The sequence below is a fragment of the Elephas maximus genome, chromosome 7 (assembly GCF_024166365.1).
Source record: "Elephas maximus indicus isolate mEleMax1 chromosome 7, mEleMax1 primary haplotype, whole genome shotgun sequence".
Taxonomy (NCBI): domain Eukaryota; kingdom Metazoa; phylum Chordata; class Mammalia; order Proboscidea; family Elephantidae; genus Elephas; species Elephas maximus.
Window position 1 is genome coordinate 127,058,269 of NC_064825.1, and position 19,866 is coordinate 127,078,134.

General features: G+C 50.5%; 1 protein-coding gene across 11 annotated transcripts in view; it reads left to right on the forward strand.

Moving 5' to 3' along the window:
* The window catches only part of MARK2 (microtubule affinity regulating kinase 2), a 60,422-nt gene that overhangs the window by 17,497 nt on the left and 23,059 nt on the right, over positions 1 to 19,866 (forward strand). The window contains exons 1-2 of one of the 11 annotated variants that reach the window (XM_049892313.1): positions 6,769 to 6,834; positions 7,663 to 7,766. The exons of 8 other annotated variants lie outside the window; for them this stretch is intronic. Coding sequence is in view for 1 of the 3 variants with exons in the window: in XM_049892308.1 (XP_049748265.1) it covers positions 6,799 to 6,834 (36 nt within the window). In the remaining 2 variants the exon portion in view is untranslated. Of the gene's footprint in view, positions 1 to 6,746; positions 6,835 to 7,662; positions 7,767 to 12,374; positions 18,939 to 19,866 lie in introns of those variants that run through there. 2 more of the 11 variants (XM_049892308.1, XM_049892312.1) reach the window with 2 other exon arrangements.

Sequence of the window (19,866 nt, forward strand, 5' to 3'; positions counted from 1 at the left end):
TCTTGATTCAAGTATTCCTTAGCCACTTGTGCCCCTCTGGCTGAGGAGGAGGGGGAGTTTGTGTGGTTGTTTGCGCATGTGCTCCACGCGGCTCCACTTCTCCAAGATCACGATTGTGTGCAATTTCTAAGTGACTTTAGAACCCATTTCTCTTTGTTACAGTGGAAAAACCAAGGTCCACCTACGGAGCACCTGTGAAGGATTCTACCCCTTGTCCAATGCACATGGCTGTCCCTGAAGAGGTAGCTGTTCACACACAGGTGTTCTGTAGTGACGCGGGCCACTACTTCCTTGGAGAGTGTGTGGCAGTGTTTTCGTTGCTAATGAAAAGGCTGTCATAATGGGTTAGGCCCATAGGGGCTCTAACTTGAATTCCCAGGGAGAAAAATCTCTACCTTAATTACCATCATCAGGCTGGCAGAGAGGTGTGGCTGCTAATTGATTAGATGACAGTCTTTCTGCATTGATGTGGAACAGTTGGGTTTTTTTTTTTTTTTTTTTAACAAACAGATTTGGGCTAGGCAACTTTATTTTGGAGAGATGATCTGTGTAGGGATTTCCCTTTATTAATCTCATGTCTTTAGTGCTATTTCTGTGTTCTAACTTTTCAACTTGGTAGTAAGAAGCACTAAGTCGGCTTTTCTTGCCATTTTGGTGCAGGTGGTAAATAAGGTCCTTTCCTACCCTGCAGCTCTTGGTGTGCCCCCTTTCTGTTTGGTAGCACCAGATTCCTTTATTTGGTTTGCTTTTCATTCCCTCCTTCTGCCTTGAAATGGTTGAACTCTATTCTGAAATATATTTTTAAGATAGTGTTTAAAAGCAAACACCCTGCCTTTCTTGAAACCACAGAAACTGCTTGTGAAACAGCCGATAGGGCAAGCTGCCAAATCCAGACTGTTAAAACCAATCCCCTAGTGACAGAATGTCAAACACTGGTGTTAAACCTTCGTTATGATTGTGGCGTGAGGTTTTTCTCAATAATAAATATTTAGGAGCTGAGCTCCCAGTTTCACGTTCAGAATGCTTACATTCTAAAATTCTTTATGGTAAACCATTACAGAAGAGCCTGTGTAGCTAATCTCATATCTACTAGACAGGAAAGGTTTTAAACCAGTTCCCATTCCCCCTCACCTACTTTTTTTTTTTTTAATTTCAGGAAGTGATTTTCTTTTAAGGTGATTTGGACCAAAGCTCTCACCAGCTTTTGCCGTTTTTAAGATAGGAGAGGAACTAGCTTCAGAATTGGGTCTTTCCCCCAATGGAGGACTTGGGCCTTAGTCTTTATCCCCAGGCCTTGAATTAACTGACTTTCGTTTTTTCAGGTGGCATAGAATCTTCCCTCAGTTTGTCTAGGGACTTTTATTTCTTTCCAAGCACTTCCGGGAAAGAGTATTCCATCCTCCCTACCATCTTCCTGAAGAGCTCTGAAACTGCCATTGGCTTGATGGGTGAGGGTGTAATTTAAAAACTGGTATCGTTGTGAACAGAACGGCAGCACTGGCTAAATGGGAATTAAGAAGGGAGACCAGACTTGACAACCAACAATTGGGAAATAAAAGGAAAAATATATAAATATGCCTTCTCGGTCATAACTGCCACTGAGATGGGGGTTCTGGATTCAGAACTTCAGTAATCCCTTTCAGATCTTTCCCAAAATAACCTCTTGTGTTCCTATTGCTGAGGACTTTTTCTGGCTGCATTTCCATGACCAAGAGTCCCAAGCAACTTTTTTGAGCCTGTGTTTTTTAAGCTCTTTCCGTATCTTTGCTGCTTTATTGAACCTGTCCCTGTTTTCCAGATGGGGATGAAAGAGGAGGAAGGCTAAATGATTGCCCTGTCAGTGTGGCTCCCTGAGTCAGCCTCCTCTTATTCCAGCATTGCACTCCTCTGACACCATGGTTGGACTCAATGGGTGGACATTTCCATCCGCTGAAGCAAATTTATAGATAGATCCCAGCAGGACTCACACTGTCAGCTAGAAGTGAGACCTGGGATCTCCTAATCTCTCTTAGCCCGTGGATATGCTGAAAAATAATTAAGCTGCAGACCTCCAAGAAATGGGGACGGGGGCGGGGGGCTGCCAGACTGTAAATTCATTTCCTGGATTTGGTCCCACACTGGACTGTGTGATTTGTGTTTATCTCTCCTACTAGATTATCAGCTCCTTTGAAGGCTGGCATGTATTTTGTCCTTTCTGTATTCTGTTTCTTTCCTGGAGCCTATTAGAGTGTTTTGCATGTGGTCTCTGTGAATTTGTGAAATAAAAATCAAGAAATTATAATATGGGGTATTGTTCTCCACATTACAACCACCCTTGGGGAAACATGTCCATATGGATTTGTAAATTAGACGTCTGTCTGTATCCAATTCTTTGGCCATATAAAGTCACGAGTCTTAATTAAGTGCAATAATGACTAAAAAGCCCAACTTTTTCAGGATGAGGGGGAAGGTTTACACTATTACTGGATTGCTATAAGAACTCATGCTAGAGAGGAAACCACAGAGAGTGAATGAGCTGCTGAGGAAACCCTGCCTGGCTTCCCGAAGTAGGGACCAGAGCCAGAAAGCCAAGCCCTCCTGGTTTTGCTTATTTCTGTTCTTGCCACTTTACTAAGCATCTCTGGCTCCGTTGTTGCCTCTGGTTAAATTGGCCTCATCCTTCTTTCTGTTTTACAATGGGTGAACAGAAGTACACTGAGCGTTGGGAATTTTGTCCAGAGTTGGTGAGATCATGTGGTCTGTGTCAGGAGGCTGGAGTTATTTATAGTGGAGAAAAGCTCAGGAACATGGCACAGGAAGAACTGATTTCACACCACCTCAGCGCCTTGGGATGGCGAGGGCCTAGAGTTTTCTTTGAGCATCTCAGGGGAGATCATTCACTCTTCTGAATTGACCAAGAGCTGTGGGGAGATCAGGGATCATGTTTTCCAGGACCAATATGGTTGGGCAAGAGTGGAAAAGAGGACCATTTTCTCTATGATGCCCTGGACTGATGAATCGTGAATGGCGGACTCTTTGTGACTTGGGTTGTAAAAGCTCCACTGGACTTTTGAATCTCCTGTTTTGAAGAATGCATCAGCTGGGTAGGGTGGTGGAAGTCAGGACCTGTTTGACTGGTCTGCTTGTACTTCCCTCAGCTCCCAGTCCTCCCTCTCTCGCCCCTCCCTCCCCCCACTCTGGGCAGGGAGACTGAAACTGCTGTTTGCTGGGCTTTGCCAACTCAGTTTCTCCTCATGGATTACCTGCCTATGGCTGGCAGGCGGGCAGCACCCCACCCAGGAGCCCTTAGAGGACCTGGGCTGCTGTGGGGATCACGGCGCGGGCGGGGCAGGTGCCAGGCGTTAGCTGTGCTGCTTACCCTCCTCCCAGGAGCTGTGCTTCCTTGGAGGTGCTTGACCAAGGAAGGCCCTGAACCCTGGGGCCTGCTGGAAGTAGACTCTGTGGCCAGGCCTTTCCCTGCATGTGTGGTCACATTCATGGTGTTCAGAGAGGCTGGGAGGGGTGAGAAGGACCCTGGTGGTACAGTGGTTACACACTCAGCTGCTAACCAAAAGGTTGGTGGTTGGAACCCACAGCTGCTGCACGGGAGAAAGATGGCAGTCTGACTTACAGCCTTGGAAACCTTACGGGGCAGTTCTCCTCTGAACTATAGGGTTGCTATGAGTTGGAATCTACTGATGGCAATGGATTTGGTTTGATTTTTGAGAGGGGAGGGGGAAGAGTTTATAAATTTTGGGGAAATGAAGTCTAGGGAGAGAGGATCCTTCCCTCGGGCACACTGAGTTCAGGGTTAAAATGTTTCTAAGTTGTGCTGCTGTTTAGTAGCTTAATTTCTCAAGTTGATCCCCTAGGTTACCTTTCATTTTTTTTCTGCCCAAGGAGAAGAGATTTTCCAGTGTGTGGGCCTGGTGTCCAGGGCCTGTTAGGAGAGGTTTACGTATGGAGGCAGACTTTTCAGCCAGCAGATCGATGTAAGCCAAGGTCAGGAAATGGTCTTCAGGACATGCAAACAATCCTCACTTCCTGCTGACGCGCTCTCCCCAGGGCAGGGCTGAGAAGCTTATGAGCACAGAGCCACCTAGCACCCTTGCCTCCACCCAAGACAGATAGACCCTCAGCACTCCTTTCCAATCCCCCATTTTACAAGTTGGGAAACAGATCCCAAGAGGGTGAATGACTTGCTCAAGGTTATGTAACTTGTTTGGGCAAAGCTGGGTCTAGGATAGATCTCTCTTGGGGCCCTTTGTCCCCTACCCACATTGCTTCCACTTCAGAGGCAGGCCTGCTGCTCAGAAGGCCTGTGTGGAGGCTACCTGCCAGACCTTAGGCCGAAGGGAAGCTGGGAAAGGACAAGTGGAAGGGCAGCAGGCTGCACGTCCTGGATTGGAGTTCTGGAATCCTGCCAGGGTTTATGTCCATAAAGGCACCAGAAAGCCCTAGGGGTTGTACTCAAAGCCAGCCCAGGTCGAAGGGATCATTTGGAACAGAGTTGTGCTAAAAGCTGTTGGGGGAGTCACTCAGAAAAAAGCAGGAAGACCCTGGCTCTTAGACTGTTATCTTGGGATAGGAAACGGTTTCTTGAGAGTCTGTTAGATACTGGGAGCCCTGGTGGCACAGTGGTTAAAGCACTTGGCTGCTAACCAAAAGGTTGGCGGTTTCAACCAGCCAGCCACTCTGCGGGAGAAAGATGTGGCGGTCTGCCACTGTAAAGATTAGAACCATAGAAACCCTGTGGGGCAGTTCTGCTCTGTCCTACAGGGTCACTGTGAGTTGGATTCAACTCTGTGGCAATGGGTTGGGTTTTTTGGTTCTTTTAGGTGCTAGGTACTGTGCTTGAGCACAGAGGATACAGAAATAATGTTAAGTCCTGAAAATTTCCCTTTGACCACTCCCAGTCCTGTGTAATGGGGAATGAGACAGGTGACAGGCCACGCAGCAAGCTGTGAAAAACTGAGCGACAGGAGGGCTGACCTAGGGAGGTCCTGAAGTACAGGGCAGGGACCCTGTGAAGTTAAAGGGATGCAGCAGGAAGAGCTTCCTGGAGGAAGTGACATCTGAGCTGAGGTTAACAGGAGTGATGGAGGGAAAACAGGACAGGCAGGGAGGGTGGAGCAAAGGCCTGAAAGTTTGAAGACAGGCGGCCGGGCCTGGAGTGATTCTCAAGGTAGGGAGGGGGTGAGGCTGGAGCTACAGTAGTAGGTAAAATACAGAAACCATGTGCGTCTAGCCTGCAAAACAATCTATATGTATGTATGTATACCTATGTGTATATATACATAATATGCATATAACCAAAACCAAACCAAACCCAGTGCCATCGAGTCGATTCCGACTCATAGCAACCCTATAGGACAGAGTAGAACTGCCCCATAGAGTTTCCAAGGAGTGCCTGGTGGATTCGAACCACTACGCCACCAGAGTTTCTTAATATGCATATACACATATATAAAAACCAAGCCTATTCCGTCAAGTTGATTCCAACTCGTAGTGACCCTATAGGACAGGGTAGAACTGCCCCATTGGGTTCCCAAGGCTGTAAATCTTTACAGAAGCAGACTGCCACATCTTTCTCCCTTGACACACACATATATACACATATAAATCAATTTTATGTTTTACAGGGGTGTTTTGACTATGCTGAGATGATTGTTGGTGCCCTTTTGCCTGGGGTGTAGAGTAGAGGGACAGGGTTTCCTTTGTGCAGGGGTTGGTGGAGAGCAGGCTCTCCGAGGCTTCAGTTCTGGTGGGGGGACCTGCTTTAGTGTTGAAGAAGTGCTGGCTGAGGACGCTGTAGAACTTCTTTAGGCCCCAGAGACCACTTGTCCATTTCTGATGGAGAGAGAATCACAGGCCATTGCCACCACTGGAGGTTCTGCATGCTTTTCAGAGGCAGCCTGTGTGGAGGCTGATGGAGCAGTTGGTGAGAAAGAGGAAGTACCTGGTGGCCATCCCTCCTGCCACTCTCAACAAACATTTCTGTCGCTAAACAGCACCTCTCTGTGGCAGCCTTTGGCTCTGCTGTGGCGAAGGAGGTGCTCTCCCCTCCCCGGGGGAGGAGCCATCATCTGTGGCTTCTGCTCTGCCCTTGGTCACAGACTAGATTGCACAACACCCGTAACCCTTTGCTGTCAGATTTCCTTCCCTCCTGTCATTGCAGCCAGTGGCGCAAGTACTTGGAGTAGCAGACCTTCACTTCAAGGGAATTAGAAAGGACCGTGTCCGACTGCAGGGTTCAGGGCACCACAGGCAAAGCGTGTGAAAATTGCCTGAGTGTTAGAGTGTGTGCCCTCTGGGAAAGGCTTTCTGGGACCTCACTGCACTTCTGACTCCGTATAACCATTGCCGCAGACAGCTGGGCTGTGCCCTCCCCTGCCACGGGGCAGGTTTTGTTCCCATGCTTGTCCGGCTTTTACTGTTTCCCTTCCTGCCTTTTCCCAGAGACCATAAACCTGGCCACCTCCTGTTATGTTCCAGTTCTGATAGGAGTACCATTCAAAGTTCTTGGCAGGAGACCAACCCACTTCTGCCCTCATCGGTTTCCCCTCCTTTCCCCAGCTTGTTTGATTTGCATGTTCCCCAGATTCCTCCTTTTGCAGCTGGAGGGCTCTGTAGTGCCCAGAGATTGGAGCACTCCTGCAACATGAACCCAGCTGCTCCCCTCCCTGGTTTTGGGGGCGGGGCCTGAAAACAGAATCATAATCTCCCTTCCTCTTCCTCCCCTCCCCCCAACTCCCACCCTTGCCAAGCAAACTGGAGTGACCGGCTCAGAGCTGGACTCAGCCCGCCTCACTGCTCTGCATGACAGCAGCGATCTGGAGGAAGATTAATGGACGCGTGAGTATGGGAGCTCAGGAACACATTGCCATCGGGCTCCTGGTGTTAGTAGAGGTGTAGCAGGTGTGGACTCCTGTGGCAGGTGTGAGCTCTTTCTGGCATTAGTGGAGGCCAGGACTCCTCAGGGGAGGCGGTGACCTAGCCAGGTGTGCGTCTGCCCAAGACCACCCTGTTCTCTACTGCTCGGGAAAACGGAAGGCGCTTCTAAACACCCCTGCTCTTCAGAAGAGCTGGGTGGGTGGTTTAGGGAGTTTATTCTTGGAATCCCTTGCAGCACAATATCCTTCCCCCCCCACCCCGCCCCAAGCCAGGTTCTTTGGTTCCTAAGGTGGGTTCTTTCATTTTTAACTTAATACCTTCAGTTTTCTTAGGATGGGTGTATCTTCCCCTGGCTTCAGCAAGACTGGTGGTACATGGAATGTTAGGAAAGTGGTGGCTGCTCCTTTGCTTGGGAAAGGGAACACAGGTTGCCAGCCAGTGTTTCACATGTTCCCCTTTTGGCTGGCTAGGGAAGGGGCACCAGCTTAGCTCTCGTCTGGCAACCTCTCCAGCCAAGGGAGCACCCAGACAGAAACCTCCCCTCACTGCTAAAAGTTGAGTCCCTACAGCGGAGACCAGGCCATGGCAGCTCCAGCGTGCTGAGTGGGGAGGATCAGTTATTTAGGGGCTGTGACAAATGGTTTTGCAGAGAAGCAGGGGAGGAAGAGTCTAATTTCTAAAGCCTAGGGGCCAGTCTCTGCAGCAGAGCTATGGAGGCCTAGACTGCCTGGAACCAAGGGCTCAGGTGCTGACTGTCTCCCCCTCTTCCTTCCTGTGTCTTGTGGCTAGGGACTGTCATTGTCAGATTGACTCTGGCTAGAGAGGGATGACCCTGACCTGGTCTCCAGACTCCCTGCTGCCCGAGCCCCTCTGCCCTGGAACTCTACTTAAAGGTGATTATTTCTTCTACCAGTTCTGACATTGATTAGGGTGAGAAGTGGTCACAGGAAGTTCTGAAGTTCTGTGTTGAAAGCTTGACTTCTGATTGAGAGTTTAGGCATCTGAAAACTAAACTTTGCTTTATCCAAATATACCCCTGAGACATCGCCTCTTTCATAAGCCTATGCATGTATTTCTCGATGGACCAGAAAGGCTTTGCTTAGGTATTAATTTAATTTGGAGCTCTTCAGTGAACCCTGCGTTGCCCACTCCCATAACCTGATGATGACTCATAGCAACTCATGCCTACCCCTGTGGTCCACCCCAAACAAAACAAAAACCCCAACATTAACCTTTCATACAAAGAACATTGGAAAAATTGAGCAGTTTCTCAAGGTCATTTGACCGTGAGTGGTATTTGGCATAGTTAGCTGGTTTGGCATTTGGTGAGAGATTTCTGCTTTATATTTGAGCAAAAGACTTCCTGGCGGGAGGCCTCTATGCTGCGTTCCCAGTGCTCGCCCTGTGCACAAGGTTTGCCCTCTTCCCTCTCCGTCAGGTTCTTTTAATCCTCTTGCCTATAAACAAGTGCAGCAGAACGTGTCGGCCCAGCACACATGACCTTGGTATCTCTTCATGGGATAACCGGCATCAACGTTAGATACCACGGTCACTTGACGTGGTAGAGCTGTCAGGGCAAAGAGGTGCAGACACCAGGGGAAAGCCTGGGCCAGCCAAGGAAGGTAAATGGGGGTGTCTCTGCCTCCTTCAAGAGGACCAGGGAAGAAAAGTCAGCTCCTGTGGGCTTGGCCTTCCATCTGTGAGAAGACAGATGAACAGTTTTGTTCCTTCCCGTGCTGCCTTGATCACCCCAGAATTCGTAGTTCTGGCATCTTTCTCCTGTATCTCAGATCCTGTCTGCTGGGGCCCAGGACATGCAGCTGTTTCAGGAAACTGCCCTTGACACAGATGCTAGTTCATGGGATACAAACCAAACACCTAAAATCCCATCTTCCCAAACCGTGATCCTCTTTGTTGTGTGAGGGACTGCTGGTGACGGAAGTCTGGCTGCCACTCGAGGCTGCTGAGCCTCCAAGCAAGACACACGCAGGAACTGGACCTGTAGCTCGGTTTTTACCGCCCCCCCGCCCCCCTCCAGGTCTCCCTCCTTTGACAACTCCAGAGGCAGAATTCAGCTTGCGGAAGTACATAGGAATGAGGGACTGTGGCCACACAGTGTGGGTGCCTGCGTGTTTCTTCACTAGTCACATTCCGCATTTTGACTATTGACTTGCAAAGTATCTAGGTTCGTATATCTAGAAAGTCTTGGCAAGATTGCTGACATTGTGTATCTTAGCTGTGGTGTGTACTCTAGATTTTTCTCCAGTAGGATGTGTGTTTTTAAAGTGCTTTTTATCAGAGGAGAATAGAGTGGCGTTTTAGGGAAGGGATAAAATGGTTGAGCTGCTGGAGCCTTTTCTGGGTCTGTAAGAAGCCCAAGTCCAAGTCTGAGCTGTGAGAGTAGATGGCTGGAACTTGGCTTTCAACTCAGCGCTCTCCTAGGCCAGCTTCAAAAGCTCTCTGTTTTTTGAAGATGCAAAGGCTTTATGGTGAGCACTGGGGAAAGAAGCTCGAGCCGGTGGAATATCTTCTGGCAACCTGTGGGATAAAGTTGGGGAAGCATATGAAAATTATAGTAGTAATCGCTTATATGTTATGAGTATTTAGTATATGCCAAGCCTTGTTCTAAGTGTTTTGGATGGTGTTGGATCTTTGGTTATTTCTGATTGTATACCTTCTGTTTTCAGGGCTTGGTGGAGAACCGTTTATGCTCGTGGGGTTCTTTGTCTTTGATGGTTAGCATGCACTAGACACGGCAACAGAATGGGCAGCATTGGCCTTGTGCTGTCCAGCTAAATTTTTGCAGAGGTATCCTAGGTGGGTTTTTTCACTCAATCTTCAGGTCTTTGTTTAAGCACCGTGCCTGTTGGCAATTGGCCTGCCCTCTCTGAGTTTGGAGGTGGAGAGCTATAGACTTGGATGCTTGCCTTCTTTAGAATAAACCAGCATTCTCTTGTCTGCAGTCTGTGTGATAGTACATGTAACAGTGCCCAAAATTGCCCTCTTCCTCCCCAGTGCCACCTGTTGATTGGTGGTTCTGATTCCCCAGGGCTTCCACCAGCACATGAGCTAATCTGTACCAGGGTCCCACTCACAGGCGTTACAAAGCTCTGAGCCTCAAGTCTGAACCCAGGTCCTCTGCTGCCTGCCAGGGCTAAGCCTACCCTTCTCTGAGCCATGCCCTTCACTTGGAAACCAGTGCATTCAGGCTCTTTTCCCTGGGCTCTGAGAAGGTGAATTAACTATAAAAGGTGTTTTGTTTTTTTTTAACACACACTTGTAATGGTTAATGGGTATCACCTGGTTTACCATACCCCTAGGCCAAATGCACAAGCAGCTAGGGCACCCTGGAGTGGAACTGGCATTGCTGCCAGAGAGTAAGCACAGTGTTTGGCATCGGGAGCATCGCAGGCCCAGTCAGAAGCTGACATGTACGCGGTCTCACTGCGAAGCTTGCACTCTCCAGTCTTCCCCACCTAACATCTGACAAGTGACCTCTCCCCCATTTATCTGGCAAGCTAGCCAAGGCACCTGCCCAGGTCCCGGCCACTTAGTAACGGGATCCAGCTGTCTCTGCCCTTGGCCAGGGTTGAGACTGCAGAGGCAGTGGCAAGCCCAGCGAGATAGAGATGAGGCAAATGCCCTGCTTGAGCTGCCTTAGAGCCACTGAGGGGGCATTTCCAAAGAGCGTTTGCCCCCGATTTGTCGGTGCACCATGTCAGGCTCCATTCTCTCTTGTCTCTAGCTGGATCCATCTGTCTGATCTTCCTTGATCACCCTTTCTCCTGTAAGGCAGGACCCATTCAGAATTCTCTTCTTCCAGCCTCATTCCTCATCTCCATCTGGTCCGTATCCTCAGACCTTCTCTCCTGCCCAGCCTTAATTTTCAAGCACCCCAAATGCCCAGGTCTTTACCACCAGTGCTTCGATGCCCCCGTCCTCCCCCCGCACCACCCCTGGCTCCTGTTTCAAATTCTCTATTTCAAGGCCTCATCCATGGCTTGAAGGTTAGGGAACTGGGGTGGACAGAGAGCAATGGTATGTCCCTGCATCCCAAGTTGGAACTCTGAATTCGTGTTTCTGCCTGGCCTGTGGTTTAGATCTTAAGTATGATTAATAATACTACTTCAGATACAGTGATGGGTCCTCATAGGCTGGCCCGCGAGCACAGCCACCATTTGGAACATGTTTCTATGGAAAAATAGTTCCTCCTTAGAACGGAACTTTTGGTAAGTTGGGGATTTTTGACTAGTGTACTGCAGCAGATTTGCATGTGCCTTGTAGAAGTATCCTCATAACTTTGCAGTCCTAGCAGCATCTATCACGAAGTGAGTTGTCTCTCTGGATGCCAAGTGAGCGTTAAAGACAAAGGAAATACACACACATCACACAACACATGTGCATACACACCCATTCCCACCCAGAAAGTTTGCTAAAGACCTGCGTTCGTTTTCCATGATGACTCTGACGGACAGGTATGTCTGAGTTCTTCATTTCGACTGACTGGCTCATAGTCGGGTAGTCCCAGAAATGGGCACCCCCCATTCCACGGCTCAGTGCCCCCGCCTGCTTGGGTTTTTAGTTGATCTGCTGGACGAGGAAGCTAACCCCTCAGCCTGTCAGCAGGAGCGGCCCAGCACGAGTTTTACTTATGGAAACAGCAGCCAGTTGGATTTTTAATGGTCACTTAAATGGAGCGCAAACCCTTGTGGTGTAGTGGTTAAATGATAGCTAACAAGAAGGTCGGCAGTTCAGATCCACCAGGTGCTCCTTGGAAACCCTGTGGGGCAGTTTTGCTGTGTCCTGTAGAGTCGCTGTGAGTTGGAATCGACTCGAAGGCATCAGGTTGGATTTTTTTTTTGTTTGTTTAAAAGGAGCAGTTGTATTGCAGCCTGGCTAGGTGGGGACAGTTCTGAGACAAGGGTGGCAGTGGGGACCTCAGGTGGTTTCTGTCACTTCTGCTTGAACACTGACCCCTGGCCATGGTGACTTCTAGGGCAAGCAAACTTTGCCCAGTATTTTTTTCTGACATTTCCTCCTCCTCCTTCAACTCCTCCCACCCCAAATGGTTCTTCCCCCATTGAAACTGGAGAACTAGGAAGGCAGCTTTTTTTCTATTTCCAGAGGAAGATGCAGCAGGAAAAGGAACAGTGTCTTGTTCAGCGCCTTCCTGCACCTTCCAGCCCAGGGCTGGAGCCCCTCCTCAGCCTAAAGACCTTTTGAGGGAACCACAGTGGAAAGGGCAGAGCCAAAGGGTTAAATCTGCACCCAGGTAGAAAGACTGTTGCATAAACGCTGAGAGTTCTTTTTTTTAAGATCTCGTGCTTCTTTTTTACTTTGTGTTGGCAAAAACCCCAGGAGAAGATGGGAGATTCTGGGAGGAGTTGATTATGCTGGTGAGTCAACTAAGCTCCCCAGCTGCCGTTTTTAGTTCCTTTGCTTTTCTGTAACAGGAGGCAGTTTGGGGAGGGTGAGGGGTAGGGTGGGGGAATGAGGATTTGTGCAGAAGGACAAGAGGCAGGTGTGTAAGGGTAAATTTTTTGTGACACCCCAGGGTTGACAGGGCTTTATGATTAGGACATTGGTTCAGGCGGGAAATACGAAAGCAAAGCTCTCAATGTGGCAAATGGTAAATACATGTCTCTTACAATTCGTATACAAGTCACTGTCACTTCCCCAGATCAGTAACGCTCAGAATGGCTGGGGCTGCATCGCACGGTTGTAGCAAGACACGGTGTTTTTGATGCCAAAGCAGTGGAGGGACTGAATGTCAAGAGGCAGAGAAAAAACACTCTTAAAGGGGAGGGCCTAGTGGTTATCAAAGGCAGCAGGAAGTTCGGAGGAGAGGGTTCCCCTCTGTGACAAAAGGAGGCCTCAGGCATGGACTCGTGAGGGTGGCCAGGCCATAGGTGGGATGGCCCCTGCTGTGCCTGGATTTCAAGTCTGCCTCCAGTTCCCCTTGGTAACCACCCTTGCCCCATGCTTTGTGTCAGGAGAGAGCGCCAAGGGCCTTCTCCCCTTCTGAGAAAGCTTGTTAGTGAAACTAACTTTCTGTAGATGCCAACCATCCTTTGGAGGGGACTCTTGTGGCCCATTGCCCCACTTGGATGTCTGCAGGGCACACTGATGTGGGTTATGAGTGGGACTGTCGTGAAGACACCCTGACACATTTTCTTATTTAGTTGTTTGTACATACTTATTCCTTCAGTGCCTTACTGAATGCTCTTGCTATGGCAGAAATGGCCCTTGCTCTGAAGTCCCTCCCTTTGTAGTGTAGTCTAGTGGGAAGGAAGGACAGTAACTCGTAACCAACCAACTTCAAGGGTGATGAATGCTTTGAAAGGGGAAATGGGTCTCATGGCAAGAGGTTTTGGTCTTCCTTCTTCTACTCTTGTCTTCCTCTTAAAAATGAAGGCCATTATCTCCTGGGAGCCTTAAGAATCAAAAAGTTGTACTTCTTTTATTCCATAAGTAGTTTAACATGGGTCAGCTAGGTGCCAGGCACTGTTAGGCTCTACGAGCATATGAAGGTGATTGAGACACTGTCCCTGACCTTTCAGAGCTTGAGGGATTAATTAAGGCATGATGACACAGAGTAAAAAAGAGAAACAGGTACAGATAAAGTGCTATGAGCATCCAGAGAAGGGAGCAATTACTCCTAGCTAAAAAGGTGTTCTTGGAACAAAAGAATTTGGGATAAACAAGGGATAGGAAGGTTTACTTGTTGAAAACAATGGCGCCAACTGTAAAAATGGCATGATGGCAGCAGCACCTGACCTTCTCTAACTTACGAGGGGCAGAGAGAATCACCATCAGCGTCAGCAGCCCAAAGCTGATGCCTGTGAAGCGGAGGTCAGGCATGCCTCCTCTCTCCAACCTTTTTACCAGTTCTGACACCAGCCGTCACTCCCATGCCACTTTACTTCTCTGCTGGGTTCTATAATTCGCCACAGTGGTCACACACAACTCATAGACCGTATTCACGATTTTGGAGTTTATTAGGGAAGTAACAGGTTACAAATTCCGGACCAGAAATAACACAGTTCTTTGGTCAGGATAGCTTTTCAGCTGTACGTGCAGGCAGGCCTCTCTCATCCCCTTGTCCTGGCCTCTGCCCGGCTTAAGCAAGTGTTGCAAAGCTCTTGAGCTCTGCCAGTAAGTGCCCAGGGACACCTCGCTCCTCCTGGAAGCCTTGGCCTGAAGGCGCTCAGCTCTCTTGCTCTGTGGATTGGCGAGCCTAGCTCTGCCAACAAGTGCCCGGAGGCATCCCACTCTGCCAGCAAGCCTCCCACCTGAGGGTACTCAGCTCTGTCCTGGGTCAGCGCACCTACTGTAACCATCTTACTGTGTCGCTGGGAAGTTCCCTGTGCCATCTCATGCCAGTCTCCTGGCTGCCACTGCTTCTCACCATCTTGGGGCGTCTCTGGGGTTACAGCTCTCTCTGTCTCCTGAGTCTAGGAGGTTCTTGGCACGGAAACTGCAGGTCCAAAGGACATGCTCTGCTCCACACCCGTCTTTTCCCCCTTTTCTGCCTCTGGAATGGCTCATTTTTTAAGCCTAGCAGGGTGGCAAAACTAACCAGTCCCGTTATTAGGGTCCCATATACCTTATTTGCATGATCCCACCCCCACAAGGATGCCATGTGCCTTAATTGCATTATTAGCAAGCTGTCCAAACCCCTTGGTGGGCTACAAGCACCTTATTTGCATAGCGCCACCCAATCATTTGGTGGGCCTTACAAGACCCTGGCGAAAAAGGCCATATAAAAGCAATCCATCACACCACTCCTTGCCTGTATCACTTGAAAAAGGCATTGTATGATCAATGGAGCGCTTATTTTAGTGTGTGTCTGTGCAGCCCTCTATCCACAGTTCCAATCCAGCCCCAACATGGCAGCCAGAGTGGTAGAGCTGGGATCTGACCCCAGGTGTGCCTAACTCTAGAGTGATACTTCACTACCACACCACATACAGCAGCCCTGTAGCTGGTGCTGTGGTGAGCCAACAGTGTGTAATTGAGTATAGAAGCCCAGAGTCTAGAGAATGTGCTAAAAACATAAACTATTAGGCAAAGAAAATGAGGCTAGTGGGGTGCCCAGGCACCTCAACTCCATGGATTAGTATTTACCAGTTCCCCACAGTCCTCTGTAAAGTGAGCCAAACCTTTATGCTGCAGCCTGCCTTCTGCCTACCCCCACCACCCCCATCCTCCGGAGCCCTGGACTGCTGGCAGGCTGCCTCTCCTGTGATATGGAGGAACTTGTTGGTCTCCATGGTTACAGTAACCCACTGGTACGGGAGGAGCAGAATGGAGTGCAAGGCTGGCAGTGTGAGCTTCCCCCAGCCCTTGGCACCGTGTGGTACTGGTATGTCAGCTGTTTCTTTGACCTGTTCTGGGAGGAAGGAGTTAAGGACTGGCCAGGAAGGGAAGGGTCCAGCTAGGACCTGGCAGGACCTCTTTACCCTCCTTGGGCTACCACAGAGGGCAGAGGTGTGGCTGCCTCCTCATTCACCCACTGCTCTCAGCAGGAATGCTTTTCTGTTAGGAAGCGGGGTCTTTGCCTGACAGCCCCACCATGGCAGAAATTTGACTTGTCCTTGTTTCAGAAGGAATACCAGGGGACAAGCCTGGCCCCACCACTACTTATAGTCAAGTGCTTAGAGATGACAGCTCTTCTCAGGGCCCAGAGAACCCCTTGAGAGGAGGAAGCAAAGATTCCTACCCACACTTGTGAAGAGAAATCATGGAAAACATTATCAAGTCCTTTTTGTGCTCCAGGCACTATGCTGCTAAGTACTGACATGGATTTTCTCATTTAATCCTTATACTAATCCTGTGAAATGGGTACAGTTGCTATTCCATGTTCCAAATGAGGAAACTGAGACTTAGAGAAGTAATCTGCTGCTGTTCACTCAGCTAATAGGTAGCAAAGGCAGGGCTCAAGCCAGGCCTGACCCCAGAGCTCTGCTGCGCTACCCTGCCTCCCTCACAAAGTAAGCAGACTCTTGTAAGTCTTCCGTATAGTGTCCCTCCTCTGAAGTTTCTAGAGGGCAGGAAATCAGATCTCACTCAACTTTGCAGCTGGCCCTGGCATCAGAGGCAAGGGCTCAGTAAAGATTTGACGAATCAACAACAGTAGGTAGGGCATGAGAGAGAGACCAGGCCCAGTGAGCAGATTCGCGGGGATGAAGCAGGGCTGGAGGTTGCTGTGCTCTGGTTGCTCAGTAGACTCCACCGTGTTAAGAGGAGCCATCGTTTCAAGTGGCTCTAAAGACAGGAAGTTTGTGGGGAGCTCCTTGCATTGTGGCTTCCATGTGTGACGAGAGTGAACTGGAGGTGGCCCTCTGCTCTACTCTCTCTCTCCAGGTCAGCTCTCACCTGCTTATCTTTCCAGGCAGACTCTGGCTTCTGCCATGGCTGCTTTGAGGCCAGCAGGCTCACCTCATGGCCTAACTGTGGTGCTGGTCTCCCTGCCCTGGGATGAGGTTGCCCTGGGATGAGCCCATGGGCAGCCCAGCCAGGGGCCCGTTGGCAGCAGGGGGTAGTGAGCCACCTTGTTTTTGGCTTTGTGCTCAAGTTGCAGGCTCTGCTGGTCTTTTTTGTCAAGGAGGGACCTAACCTGGCTGGAAGAGGGAACAGCCCTTCGACAGCTTTATCCAGCCCCAGACTCTTTCTGCAGCAGAAGGGAAGGTGGGTATTCCTCAGGTGGAGCCATCACAGGCAGTTTTGAAGGGGTGCGGGGAGCAGATGCGCTCTCCACCGGTACGTGCTCTCCAGAGCTTTACGAGCTCTGGCCTCCCTGGGCTGCTTCTCTGGTTTACTGGCTCTTAACAGTTGAGAGTGACCGTTGCTCAGGATGCGAGGTTGCAAGGAAGGCCCTGGATGCTGTCAAGGAGGAAGGGCTGAAAAATAGCAGCTTGCACAGCCAGGTAACTTTCGATTGGATTCCTTCCCATCTCTCCCCAGCCTCTCTTTGTGAGGTCAGGGCTCGAGACTTCCTCAATTTGCAGAACCCCTCACTGCCTCCCACAGATAGGATTTAGGAAACAGTCCTCTGTCTCATTCCAAAACCCTGGGGACTGGAAGGATGGAGCTCTTTGATTCTGCTCTGAACTCTTGACTGCCAGTGAGTGAAGCAGCAGGTAGACCTGGGCAGACGTGAACCTAGACTCCAGAGTAAAACATAACCTCTTCCCCTGAGGTCAGGGTTTTATCACTTTAGGGAGGGTTTGGAGAAGAAGGGGCTGCTATGGGACCATCTGGATAAGGCCCTTAAAACAGCCCCCACCGCTGGTCTTAACGGAACATTGTCATTCCTGTTGACCCCAGCACCTTTCCTGAGTCTTCATGTCTTCCCCCTCCTGGGCTGTGGAGGAAGAGCCAGGGGCTTATCTTCTTGTGGGGGAAATGAGAGCAGGGGATACTGGTAGGGGCACCTGAAAGAGCAGCAAAGTGCTGAACTGAGGGTGAAAGCCCTGGGCTCCAGTCTGGCTCTGCACCTGGAGCCTGTGTGTCTCAACTCAGCCCCCCAGGCCTGCAGTACGGGGAAAACGAGAAGCAAGTGTGAGTGCCGGGCATTTGGTAGCATCAGGAATGTTGAGTCTGTGGGCTAGCTCGTGTGGAAAGCTGGCATTTCCTGGCTGCCCTGAGTAGAGTGGCCTCCCTAGATGCATATGCTTCGGTGCTGTGAGGCACAGAGGATGCGTGGCCTTCCCTGATGGGATATAGCCACCAACAGTGAGAGCTTTAAAGACTCAGTGGGAAACAGCCTAGCCTACAGCTGTGGAATGAATGACAAATAGATCTAAAATCCAGAAGCAAGGCCATGACCAGACAGGCGAGGGGTCCAAGATCTGAAGGAGAGGCTTCTGCTGACAGGAGATAACAACCTGCGGTATGGTCTCAGGCCAGCAACCCTGGACCACAGGGGTTGTGTGGGAGGAGAGCGTGAAGAATGGCTGCCCTGCTGCCCCCACACCCTCCACACTCCTAAAGGAGGCAGTATCGTTTGGGGAAGGGGGTGACTGAGACCTGGAGGTGGGCAGGAACCTGAGGATAGACTCCCAGAATCAGGGCTGGAAGGGACTTATTAGGGACATTTCCCCAAATTAGGACTAAACGGCTCATTCTCTATCCATGACAAAGATTCTTGATCTAGGACCCATAGACCTCAAATGAGCTTCAGAGGGTCCCTGAACGCTCTGAAATTATGTCCCAAATATTTTGTGTGTAAGTGGTAGAAGCATTTTTCTAAGGTGAGACACCGTAGGAAGTGGGAGGCCCGTTTGCCACTGTTGGGTTGCTAGTTTCTGGTTTCTGCTTAACTCCTCAGCTTGCCGCATTCAGTGGGGGGCTTGCTGGCCTGGGCAAGGCCGCCACTCACCTCTGGGTCAGCATATCTGATCCATTCAGGGTCCTCCCAGCTCTATCTGGACCTTTGTTAAAATGCTTTGCCCCTGCCCAGGTTCCACCTGCCACAGGTGAGATAAGGACTTTATGACAGCCCTGGTGGGAGTGAGTCTCCTCACCCTCTCACCAGCTGCTACCCAGTGTGGCACCTTGGGAGGGTGGGGCAGCCCACTTCCGGGGAGGGGGAGGAGGAGGAGAGAAGGAAGTTGCTCTAAACCCGCCTCTTTCTCTCTGGCTCCCTTCCTTCCTGTTCCCTGCCGCCCCCTTCCTCCCACCTTGCTCCCGGTGTAGTGTCCTGGGACTGCATGCCCTTCCTGGCCACCAGGCCCTTGCCTGTGAGGAGAAGCTGCGGGGCTTTGTCCCCGTTGCCCTCCTTGCCAAACCTAGTCTCTCTCCAGTAGTGGTGGTTTCGGTTGCGACACAGTCCAGGTTCCCAGGCAGGAGCCGCTCGGCCTGGCTGCTTTGCTACTTTTCAGCGAGGAGGTGGTGGAAGGTGTCGGCTGAGTAAGGGTGGCTGGCTGAGCCTGAGCCGGCAGCCCCCGCCCTAGGCCTGGCTCTTCCCGGCCCCTGTACTTTGCCCTCGCTGCCTGACAGGTTCTGCTGTGGGCTCTGCTGAATGGAAGTCGCCGGTAATCCTTGTCCCTTTCTCCAGCCGGGTATGTTTTTCCCCTTTTTTACTCTGGGATTGCCCCTCCTCTCTCCCCCTCCCACCCGAAATACAGGATCTTTAAGGAACTGCTAAATGGAGCCAGGCAGTAGCATGGGGTAGCAAAATTCATGGGCAGGATTTCCAAATGTTGAAGAGACATTGACTAGGAAAGAAAGAGGGACAAATACCAGGAGAAGACTCTACCAGTAGAACAAGTCAGTGGACCCCACAAGACAGGCAGGAACTGGTGGCAGGCAGAGGCCCAGGAGGCAGGTTGTGACCAGGGAGGACTCCAGAGCTACAGTGAGGGGGAACTGGGACCCGGGGCCGGCCCCCAGGGCTAGTGCCCAAGAGACACTGTTCTCCCTCCTCCATTGTGCCCAGGCTTACTTTGCCTCAAGCCAGGGAGTGCCTGCCTACTACCCCTCCCCACGTGGCCATTCCCAGCCCCGGAGGGGTCTCAGGACACTTCAAGCCAACCTGAATACAGAGCCCTGAAGTGTGAGTTTTTCTAGGGGAGAACTGTCCGTGGGAGCCTCCAACATAGAGCATAGGGAAGGGCCTGCCTACCTGAGTCAGCACCAGGCTCTCGGGTGGAGGCTGTCTTCCGGGCAGGCCTGGCAGCACGCCTCAGACGGGCTCAGAGCTCCCAGGCGGAAGAGCCCTCCTGGGACCCACTATATGACTCTCTCTCTCATCCTTCACGTCCTGCATTCTCTCCTCTCTATTGAGGACCCCAAAGCTGTTTAGGCCCTACTTCTGAATCAGGCCTGCTTAGTAACCTGCTTGGCCTGCCATTCCGTTCCAAATACTGCCTCACAGAGTGACCTGTGACCCCCTTATTCTTTCTGAAGGCTGCCTGAGAGCCCTGAGGTCTACTTTCAACAGACTTCCCAGACCTTCTCTGGAGCTTGCCCTGGGGCGTGATGTCGGCC